This window comes from Microplitis demolitor, chromosome 1 (assembly GCF_026212275.2).
Source record: "Microplitis demolitor isolate Queensland-Clemson2020A chromosome 1, iyMicDemo2.1a, whole genome shotgun sequence".
Lineage (NCBI taxonomy): Eukaryota > Metazoa > Arthropoda > Insecta > Hymenoptera > Braconidae > Microplitis > Microplitis demolitor.
The window spans coordinates 23,148,514-23,160,129 of NC_068545.1; the positions used below are offsets into that span (position 1 = coordinate 23,148,514).

At 26.6% G+C, this 11,616-nt stretch overlaps 1 protein-coding gene across 3 annotated transcripts; it reads right to left on the reverse strand.

Moving 5' to 3' along the window:
* Positions 1–3,143: 3,143 nt before the first annotated feature.
* LOC103580088 (carbohydrate sulfotransferase 5) lies at positions 3,144–11,571 on the reverse strand. Of its 3 annotated transcripts, none has more exons than XM_053737486.1 (10): positions 11,474–11,571; positions 11,179–11,384; positions 9,771–9,861; positions 8,542–8,669; positions 8,203–8,256; positions 7,261–7,388; positions 6,828–7,063; positions 5,570–5,768; positions 5,309–5,488; positions 3,144–4,478 (listed from the first exon to the last, which is right to left on the reverse strand). In XM_053737486.1, the coding sequence occupies exons 3-10, from the start codon at positions 9,802–9,804 to the stop codon at positions 4,157–4,159; spliced, it is 1,281 nt and encodes a 426-aa protein (XP_053593461.1). In that variant the 5' UTR covers positions 9,805–9,861; positions 11,179–11,384; positions 11,474–11,571; the 3' UTR covers positions 3,144–4,156. The 3 variants fall into 3 exon arrangements, with proteins under 3 accessions (XP_053593461.1, XP_014296205.1, XP_014296204.1); XM_014440719.2 differs by having other exon boundaries at positions 11,011–11,384; XM_014440718.2 differs by lacking the exon at positions 11,474–11,571 and having other exon boundaries at positions 11,011–11,457.
* Positions 11,572–11,616: the final 45 nt, after the last annotated feature.

The window sequence follows — 11,616 nt, forward strand, 5'->3', positions numbered from 1 at the left end:
GGAGTAAATTTTACTCTGAGGGTCCGGGTAAAAAAAATAACAATTTTGGCGAAATTTTAAAAATTGTAATTCTAAGTCACCGTTACTTAGTCACCCCTATTAAGAAAAATGATTTAAAGCAATTTGAATTGGGTAATATATAGATATACACTTAGCATGGATCAAATCGTTTTTCTTAATCAGGGCAACTTAAATTTTTATGTCAAATCCAAGTCAAACTTGACTTGAATTTAAGTTAAATTAGTAAATTAAAAAAGTCGTGTTGAAATTAAAAAAATGTGCAGCCAAAATTAAGTTAACTAAGTGAAATGTAAGTCAAAAAAATAGTAGCAGTCAAAGTGAAAATCAAGTTATTTTGTTAACTCGGTAAAATTAAATAAATAAACAATCATCCACTTTGCATTCACTCCGAATTTAATCCGCGTTCACTCCGAAAATTTTTTACAATGTAGTACACTTGAAATAATAATCCCGTTTATAAATTAACACACTTAGTAGTACATCAATGAAAATATAAAACAATAAATGTAAGATAAATCTTTCTCTGAATGGTAAAAATTCCGACTAATGAATTGAAAGACTCGAGGATTTAAAAGATAACTCTGTTCTATTTAATAGATTATAATTGATATTTTTTTTATTTATAAAATAACACAACTGGTTTATCATACATCTGACCCGCAAATAGTATTGACATGAAATAATTATATATTGAATATAAGTTATGCTGGATGCAATTGAGAGTCGTAATGCATGCCACGTGGTGAAATAAACCAGTTTATATATTAATAATTAAATAGTTTCATAACTTTAATACAATTAATGTTTGTTAAGTAATGTTTGTTTACTTATATCCAATATGTACATATATATTTATATGTACATATTTAAAACATTTTTACTGAATACTTACACTCGATAAGGACAATTGATTTAGATTGCATGAGAAAAATGATGTACACATATGTTTATATCACTTTGTTTATAAAAAAATAAGGCGTTGATAGTATTCTTATAATAATGGACGGATGGAATAATATAGGGAGGTCGCAGATACTCTTATTGTCTTATACTGTCGCAAAACAATCAATTACAATTATTTGCATTTTTAATTTTGTGTGATTTAGTGTTCAATTGTTTCCCTGATAAAACAAAACGATTTACTCAATAATTAATGTATATCTGTATGGTATTTAAAGTGAATCGTATTGGATAGTTTCTAATAGTTTTTTTAAATCAGACATTATTCATTTTCACGATAGTAATATTATAAATAAATTATCTTTTAAAAAAGTCTTGTATTTGGAGATAGAAAAATAAATATTCTTAACAAGGGTGATCAGATATATTCGGCAGAGTTTTTCTCAGAAATAAAATCTCTAAATACAAACTACAGACTGCACATCGATACACTACTGTCTAATCTAGCGAAGTGCGCTTTAATTTTTTGATAATATTTGTTTGTTGAAGAGGAAAACTCGGCCAAAGTTCGTGATTACTGTATTAGTGCAACAAAGACAATACCGTTCGCTTGTTTGAGTGCGAGAGAAAAATGTAAGGACCCAAAGTTAAGGGGGAAAAGGGTCTGAGATACAAAAAAAAAGGGCATATTATTGTGATTTTTTTATCAGAGTACGTTCTTTATTAACATTTTCAAAATTTGTGACATTATTAAGCAACATTCCAAGAATATTCTGCTAAATTTTCATAAAAAAATATTTAAAAATGTGACAGTGGTAGTGGGGAGAGACGAGTCACTAAAAAAAAGTTATGCTGTAGGCAGAATAACTCATGACTGCCTCACCTGAAATCAAAAAACCAAAAAGATTTGTTTAGTACATAAGTTTGATGGATTTGATCGAAGGAATAAACGAAATATTCATTTTTTAATTTTTGGTAAAAGTGCAATCAGAAAACTCTGTTTTTGCCAAAAATTGCTCTTTTTATTTAATTAAAAAATAAGGAATTATTGAAAAAAAAAAATCCTTCGTTCAAATCTAAGATAAACTTATGTACTAAAGAAATTTTTTTGATTTTTTGATTTCAGATGAGGCAGTCATGAGTTATTCTGCCTACAGCATGGAGACTATTTTTTAAGTGACTCGTCTCTCCCCACTACCACTGGCACATTTTTAAATATTTTTCTATAAAAATTTAGCAGAATATTCTTGGAATGTTGCTTAATAATGTCTCAAATTTTGAAATTTTAATAAAGAAGGTACTCTGAAAAAAAAAATCATAAAAATATCCTCTTTTCTTTTGTATCTTAGACCCTTTCCCTCCTTAAATAATTTCGAATATGGAAAAAAGTCATCGAAGACGTGCCACAAAATTTTTTCATTACTTTTTGATTTTAATTACCAAAACTATCAAAAGAATGAAAGTTATGAGTATGAAAATATCGATGACATATTAAAGAAAAAAGAAATAAATGCTACAGAAAAAAATAAGAGGTGATAATATTTTTATTAATAATAGTATATTATAATCAATACACAAATTAATACTATATATTTGTACAAATGATGTATTAAACTAATTATTAAAAAAAAATTTTTAACAAATTAATTAAATCTTTACATAATTTTTAAAATTATTTACACAAAAAATTTACATTTAAATACCCAATAATCATATTTAACAATTATCTTTAATTTTTAATATCCACTGACTTAATTTAACAATAATTATAGATATTAATAATTCGTTGATTAATCAATAATTTAATTAAATTTTAATCATTATCATTACATTCACTTCAATGATATTCATATATAATGAACTCTTGTCATCACTGATATGTTAAAAAATTTAATATCATTTTCATGTATTATTATTTTAATTTATTGTGACATTGAGTATTTTTATTATATCAGAGCAATAAAATTTAATTAAAAATTATATAATCCTATTAATTATTAACCGTAAAAATATAAATTATACTTTAAAAGAAAAGATTTTTTTTTTAACCATAATTATTTTTAATTAAAAATTTTTGATTTTGCATAGAGTTATATGTCGTGTATCTATGAGATAAATCAATGAGATTTCTTTAGCCATTTTTCTAAATTAAAAAATTTACATATATAATACAATAAATAAAATAAAATAGTAATTAAAAATATTTGTTGCATTAAAAAAAATTGATTAGATACATGTATTATTAAATATTACAAATACTATTAATAAATATGGAATATATGTAAATACTATTAATAGCATGTTTCTGACTTTGGTAATTTAATACAATAAGGTCTGTAAAGACCACAGCAGGCACTTGAAGGCGTATTTAATTTTTCTTTTTTATTTATTTATTAAAAATTCGAGACGGATTTAAAACCTGCATTATGTGTTTTCTAATATCATCCTAAACTATTTTTAATTTGGACCAACAATATACATTCCTAGCGGATCCGAATTACGGCAAATTACCGTATTTTTACGGAAAAATACCGTATTTTACCGCAAAATACCGTAATTTACTGCAAAATTGCCGCAATTTATGAAAACTTGCGACATATTACCGTAAGCTACGGCGAATTGTCGCAAATTTCCATAAATTGCCGTGAATTACAGTAAAATATCGTAAATTGCGGCAATTCTTCTGAATATCGTAAATTACGGCAAGTTTGCGGTACAATGTCGCACTTTTGCCGTAAACTACCGCAATATTGCAGCAAATTTTACGGCGAATTTGCCATAAATTACCGTAATTTGAGGTAGGTTACTGTAAGTTGCGATAAATTACGGCAGTTTTTCCGAATGCCATAAATTGAGGTACTAATTTACCGTAATTCGGATCTGCTAGGGATAGCTAAACATTTACACAGAAAAAGCAGGATTTCTTGGTGCCATTTTTTACTTGCCACAAGAAAATTTTTACTTGCCAAAAAATCCTTTAATTTCTGTGTATAAAAACTATAGCAAATAAATTTAAAGCAACAATAGTATACTACACAGCAAGGATGGAAAGTAGGGCATTTCAACCCGCGTGTATAATTGTTTACTTTCCACCCTTGGTGTGTAATATACTATTATAAAATATTATTAACGGAATGTACGAGCGTGTAATATAAATATTTTTAAAAAATTGCCAGTTGCTTCGATAAAGTAAAAAAATGACTATCGTACAAATGATGATATAAATAAATATATATTATAAAGGCTGATAATTTCTAGCAATTGGATTAAATTCTTTTTGATGAGTTTCGTTGATAGCAAGAACGTATCCCCACAGTCTCATTGCCGTTGAACAGACACTTTGAATCTCTTCAACTTCCTCAAAATCAAGATCATTACGCCAGTGAAATGGCGCGGCTTTTGAATTACGAAATGTACTTGACACACCACCGAAATCATTTTTAGTATGAGTTTCCAAAAAATTAATAACATGCGGGTGAAAGTTTAGACCGTAAAATTCAAATAGTTCTTTGACATTTGAAAATGGATCAACAGATAGATCTTCATAGCGTACGACTCTAAACAATATATAATCCAATAAATAAATTATGTAATTAATAACACAGTCATGCACTGTAAAAAATCAGGAGTGAATACGGATTTTGTTTCAATCCGAATTCACTTCCTCGGAATTCCGGAGTTTAAAAAAAATCATTCTGCATGTGGAGTGAACAGGAATTTTTTTATGGGCGGATTTCGGAGAGACGCGGATTTATTTCAATCCGCATTCACTCCGGTCCGGAGTTTTAATACTTAAATAAATTTATATTTAACAGAAACAGCTGTTAATTAGAAACATAATTATTTAAATAAATAATTTATCCAGATATTAATAATTAAACTTAAAATATTATGTTTTTAATTTATAAAATGTTTTAGTAACTCACTAAATTATAATTTCAAATATATAATACATAGTGAAAATATTAAATTATTGAATAGCTATAGTAACATAATTTTTATGGGAATATTTTATATTTCGGTACAATATGAGATGTTATCTCGTGTTATGGTTGATGTAAATCATACAACAGTTTGTGACTCAGTGGACTTATATTTGTTCAAATTTTATTATCAGCTGGTTATAATTTTTAAAAATCATTTTGCGTGAATATATGGAAAGGGAGCTCGTAATTATTTCCGTACTCAATATAAATGTCAAAATATCAAAGACCTAAGCTCACTATGTATTAGTAATTTTTTTTATAATTAATATTTTCCAAAACTCCCCTTCGGAATGAATAAATAAAAAGTCATCCACTCCGGTCACTCCGAGTTTACTCCGTAATTTTTTTACAGTGTGCAATTAACTTCTTAAATTAAATTAATATAATTATTAATTCCGTACTTGAAATTGCGAGGATATTTTTCTTTAAGTCGCACAGCGGCTTCATAGTCAGACACCATGTCAGCGCAAACGCGTGCTGGATCTGAGCAATCAGGACTATCTGGGCACCAATTTCGATGCTTACGCGATTGCATTAGTCCCCGCGGATCTCTTATTAATAAAACCATACGAACTCCAAGACTAAATTTATATAAAAATATATATGAACGTCTGTATGGTATTTTGAAAAGAGATAAACTGACATACTTTTCGTCTACGTACCTTTCGTCCTCTAGTAACACCTGAGCAATCCTCAACCTTAGCCGTACTAGTTTCATTGATTGAAACGGAAATATGCGACAAAATTTCGTTACAAATAACGGATCCCAACATATTTTTCTATGAATTACACACTGTGTCCATAAATGTGTATTATGATTAAAAACCCAAGGGTGAGTTTTACCGAAATCTAAATAGTTTTCTGTAAAAAATTTTAAATTTTAAATAATATACAAAAACTTGAAATATTGTTCGTTCAAAAGATGTAGAGAAAAGGGAGGCGAAGACTTTGGATTAGTTTTAAAATGAATGATAACTATTATTAGTGAAACGGTAACTAGTTGATATTTTAACACAATATTTTTTACAGTGTTGTGTCCGCTAAAAAAAAAAATTTCATTTCAAATAAAGTATCCTAATATATATATATATATATATATATTGCACAGCTCAAGCCCGAATGCGCTGTGTGTGCCGTACTGTCGAAATTATTTTTTTTCGACTAATTTACTCATGTTAAATCAGCGCTATTTTTTTTTTTTTTTTATACATATACTGATATTTTTGATGAACAATAAAAAAAAACTGATGGAGATATTTTGTGTTGAAATTTCTGTTGCGGAATATTTTCAAATAATCTTTTTAACCGCGATATTATAACAGGAATATATTTGCCTAGAACTCAGTGGAACTTGTAGGTACTCTGCTATTTTAATCAGTCGTTTTCATTGTTAATGAAACTTTTTTATGAATATATTTTATTTTATATGACCACTTGAATGTACCAATTATTGGCATGTCACCTAATCTCTGTTTTAAAACATTAGATACTAAAAAAGCATATAAAGCATATATATGATTTTTTATAGAGTAAATAATTAAAACATAAAATAAAAATTTTTTATCGACCATATAAATAATTCATGTTCTTAGATATTTATTTCGATTGGTTCCAAGCTGCCCCAATAATTATGAATGTTATTCCCATTTTAAACCATCAAGATATTAAATTATTTGTTTCTATATATATTTAATCGAAACTCACAGTATTGATGTAAAAATAAATATATTAATGCTGACACTAACATTTTCCTGTAATTGTCTTGAGTGTATCGAATGAAATAAAGTTTTGACGTCTTGTCGGTTTAGTTTCGTCTACCGGCTTTTAAATTAAAAATCCTAAATTACATTTTACGCTGCCCCTATTCGACCCCCCCCCCTCAAACTGTAAAAAAAAATAAAAAGTAATAATTAAACTTACGTAGTTTATTATATTCACAATTGAATAATGCATAGATATTATCAATCGCAGCTTGAGCTAGTGGAGGACCTCGTACTTGGACGATACCAAAATCCAGCAGTGGTTCGTAATGATAAAAATTTGCTGGATGTGAATTAACAACATCACCTAAAAATGTACTGCCGCTTCGCCAATTAGCAAGAATAACACTTCTCATTGGTCTTCCACCTTTTTCCATCAGCAAATCATCAAGATTGCTAAACAAATATATAGAATAAATTAATTTTCAAATAGAATTGTCAATAAATAAATAATAAAAAAAATTTTTCTTCATATTATTTAAGCGAGCGCGCGTTTGGTAATTAAGTTGAAGAAACCCAACTTGATACCCAATTTTTTAAATATTACATTCAATGTAATTTCCATATGAAACCGAAAATAAATATATTAATACCTGATATTTAGATCATATTTTCCATTGGGATATTCATAAGTCTCCATATCACGTTCGATATCACGTCGCTGCTGATCAACAACATCTTGGATTTCCAAGAACGATAGATTTATTCTTTCTGAAAAAATCTATTTAAGAAAAAAAAATAATTAATATCAATAATAATAATAATAAAGAGAAGATGAAAAATCCAAACGCACACAACTCAATTGCAAGGAATAAACAAATTCATTTTTTAATTTTTGGTAAAGGTGCAATAAAAAAACTCTGATTTTTGCCAAAAATTGCTCTTTTTGCTTAATTAAAAAATAAGGAATTATTGAAAAAAAAATCCTTCGTTCAAATCCAAGATAAATTTATGTACGAAAGAAATTTTTTTGATTTTTGATTTCAGATGAGGCAGTCATGAGTTATCCTGCCTACAGCATGGAGACTATTTTTTAAGTGACTCGTCTCTCCCCACTACCACTGGCACATTCTTAAATATTTTTCTATAAAAATTTAGCAGAATATTCTTGGAATGTTGCTTAATAATGTCTCAAATTTTGGAAATTTTAATAAAGAAATTACTCTGAAAAAAAAATCATAAAAATATCCTCTTTTCTTTTGTATCTCAGATCCTTTTCCCCCTTAAGAAAGTGACTAAAAATCATGTTCGTTTTATTCAGTAATAAATTATCTATCAAATAATACAAATTTTGATCTAGTTGAGCATATTTGATAAGTGTAAATATGATTTTTACGTGAACGAATCAGCTGGGACCGAGTAAGCATTAGCAGATCACGTCTCAGCGCTTCGCAATTGAGTTGTGCAATAAAATAATTTTAATTTAAAGTATCATGTAAAATAAAATATGACAATTACAATCGATTCAACTATTCAATTTAAAATGACAATTATAATTATAATTTTATTTGGTACAACCGGCAATAACGACTCACCGTAAATGGATCTTGATGTTGCTTGATATTATTCCGCGACCTTATCTCCACATCCTATATTCACACAATATAACATAGTGAGTAATAAAAAGTGTAAAAGCCAATGATTGTGATATGAATAAATATTTGTTAGTCAATTTATACTCTATCCAATTTACTCTCATGTTAAACCAACTAAATAAATCATAAGTAAAAAAAAAAATTAATAAATTAAATAGTATATAAATGAAGGCACGTGTCTTGCAGTGAATTAACACCAGTATCTTATCGTGCAGTGTATTTTAAATATAAATAAGTAAATTAGTTAAATATATAAATATAAACTTGAACTGTACTAACCGATATCACTGGTTGTAATCGATGTTCAATGATATTATAATACCGTTGATTAAATACTAGTACAAGAATACAAAGAGATGTTAAGCCGACTAGAATAAAGAAACTCAGTCTTTTTGACATCGCGCCTGCTGTAAAAAAAAAAAATTACGTAAAGATAATTATTTAAAATGAGTGTGAGTGTAGCAGATATAAGACAATTCATAATTTTTTAATAATTAAATTAATTTATTAAAATAATGAAATTTAAAAAAATGCGCGTACTGGTTTTTCAATTATTTAAATACGGTTTTTTTTATTTTTATTCTACTTACCTAAGTAGCACAGAGACAACTTTAAAATGTCATTTAAAAAGATAAGACCAATTTTATTTTGTCTCAAAGCCAAGTTTTTTTATACACTGTAAAAAGAGCGGTGTTAAAATGAATTAACACCTGTGAAGGCGGTGTTAAATCGGTGTAAAAAAAATCCGCGTATAGAAATTATATATAAAAAAATATAAAAATTTAATGATTATCTGGAGAAAATTGCAATTTTGTTATGTACTTATTTAAATAATTATCTATGTTATACGTAATGTATTGAAAAATTACACAATTTTACGCCCACCGTTTCAATCCCCACTAATTTAATTAATTAATAAAAATAATGTGTTAACTGTAGTGATTGAATAAGTAAAAATATTCACAAAGTTAAATATTTTAACACCGGAAAATTTTTTTAAGACAGGTAAAGAATATTTAAACCGGCGGTGATGTTATTGTAACACCGCTTTCGGTGTTGAAATTTAACACCGAAAATTTTAACTACACCGCCTGGACTTACCCCGTTTTTTACAGTGTATAAATAAGACATACAGATGCTGATCTTAGAAGTCAGGAAATTTGTGTTCTTTCTTCCGCCTCCAAAAAATCATATCAATTAAAAAAATTTTTAGATGACTTACTTGTAATTTACTTTTTGCCGCCACTTGTATAATCTTAAGCAGATATTTTTCGGGGACATTCTAATTTTGTCAAAATTTTGGTTCAACAAATTATCAATGTGTCAAAAAGCAGCTTCAAAATTGCTACCTTATAGATGTTACAAATCCAAGTGTGCTACTTAGGTTCATTTTATTTGTTCGAAAATTTTAAAAATTTCTAATTGCCAGCTACATTCACACTAATTCATTTAAATGAATAGTAATTTCATAAAAATAATAAAATAATTAAATTGACATTGTCACTTACTGATAACCCTCCTCCGCGGCATAATGTATCGCATTACTCGACAGTAAAATTATCTCAAACATCTCCAGTTCTCCGCACACTCCAAACAGTTCTGTTTCAACAATTTAAATATAAATAAATACTTCACACTAAATAGTAAACAAACAAATTTTAATTATTTTAAACAAATTACTAGATTGTAAAAAATTATTGACATTATTTTTAAATTATTTATTTTCTATGGTGCCAAAAGTAGCAGTCATTAAAAAAATTAATTTATCTTCAATAAAAAAAAGTAAATCTGACAGGAAAATATTTAAAAAAATTCATGAGTGTGAATGTCGCATGATCCTGAACTTAGCAGACATTAATATTTGAATTTTAATTTGATCAAATCAATTACACAAAATCAAAAACTAAAAATAAGCACATGTAAAAAATTTAAAAAATTACAAGTGCAATTTTAAAAAAAATTTTTTTTTTATTTCTTGTTTAAAAAAAAATCAAAAAATTATTAGGCGTCGGCTAACTTTAGTATCATGAATGTATCAGACATCAGACAAATTTAAAATTAAAAATAAAAAGAGTGAATAAATAATAAAATAAATTTAAAAAAAAATTTTAAATTAATAAGTGCATTTTTTATAAATAATATTTTTTAAATTATTTACTCTATTTATTAACAATTTTAAATTTGTCCAATATCTGCTACACTCACACTCACGAAAATTCATTCTCAAATTTAATTTGTTAACTTAAAAATAAAATAACTGTCAATTATTCAGTGCTCGATTTAATATAAATATATTATTGTACAACAAAGTAATTAAAACAAAGTGATTTAAATTTTAAGTTTAAATATTAATTACTAGTTAGCGTTTGTTAATTAAAATCAATTATCTAACTGTCTTTATATAAAATATACGTATATTTTATGAATGCAAATGTAGCAGACATACAATTATTTAATTACATATAAAAAAATTAAACAATTAAAAAAATAAAATTTAAAAAAATGCATGTACTCAATTTTGAATTTTCAAAGCATGTATTTTTTTATTTTTACTTTATAAACATTTTAATTTATTATTTAAAACTTTTTAAAATTGTCACATGTCCGCTAATTTTACTGTCATTATATTTCATATAATACAATAATAATAATAAAAATAATAATAATAATAATAATAATAATTATATCATATATTAATTTGAAAAAAATATACACATATATAAATAATTAAAACACAATAATTCTTACCCACTGGCATAATTGCATCGTGTCAAAATATTTTAAACTAAAAAATAACCCTCTTACTGTCAATAATATTTAAAACTGTCCACTGACACTGTCAGTTCTGTCTCAGATCATCTCCATAATAACATTCTGCTCATGCTAACAATTTAAAATTATAATTAAAATTATTACCATCACCAAAATGTCAAAAGCAATAAAAATTAAACACTGGTTAATTGTCAGTTGTCCACATCAAGGGGATGTTGTGCTTACGCTAAAAAATAAGGGGTAATACAACAAGACTCCACTAGCTGTCGTCATAGAGTTCGATTATTTAAAAACAACTCAACTCGATGATCGATTATCACTCGTGTCAGGTTTACTATCGAATTACAATTCTAAAATAAAACAAAATAAAATAATAAAACCAAACAATTATGTCATGTTAAATTAATTAAAATCACCATGCGATTTAACGCAACTTTACCGGAAGAAAATAAATTTTAAATTAACGATCAATCACGTGTCAAGTTGATAAAAAATATATATATATGTTGCATTTATTTATTAAGTCGGCAAAGTAGATATTGATTCATTTTATACAGACATTGGTGCTCTCTGTCTTCAGGG

Excerpts from the sequence above, each read along its gene's own strand:
- LOC103580088 (XM_053737486.1), bottom strand. The coding sequence starts at position 9,804 with ATGCGATACATTATGCCGCGGAGGAGGGTTATCA. Across the intron at positions 8,257-8,541 it reads GATTACAACCAGTGATATCG|GATGTGGAGATAAGGTCGCG; the intron begins GTTAGTACAGTT and ends GTGTGAATATAG. Across the intron at positions 5,769-6,827 it reads TTGTGAATATAATAAACTAC|AAAACTATTTAGATTTCGGT; the intron begins GTAAGTTTAATT and ends AATTTTTTACAG.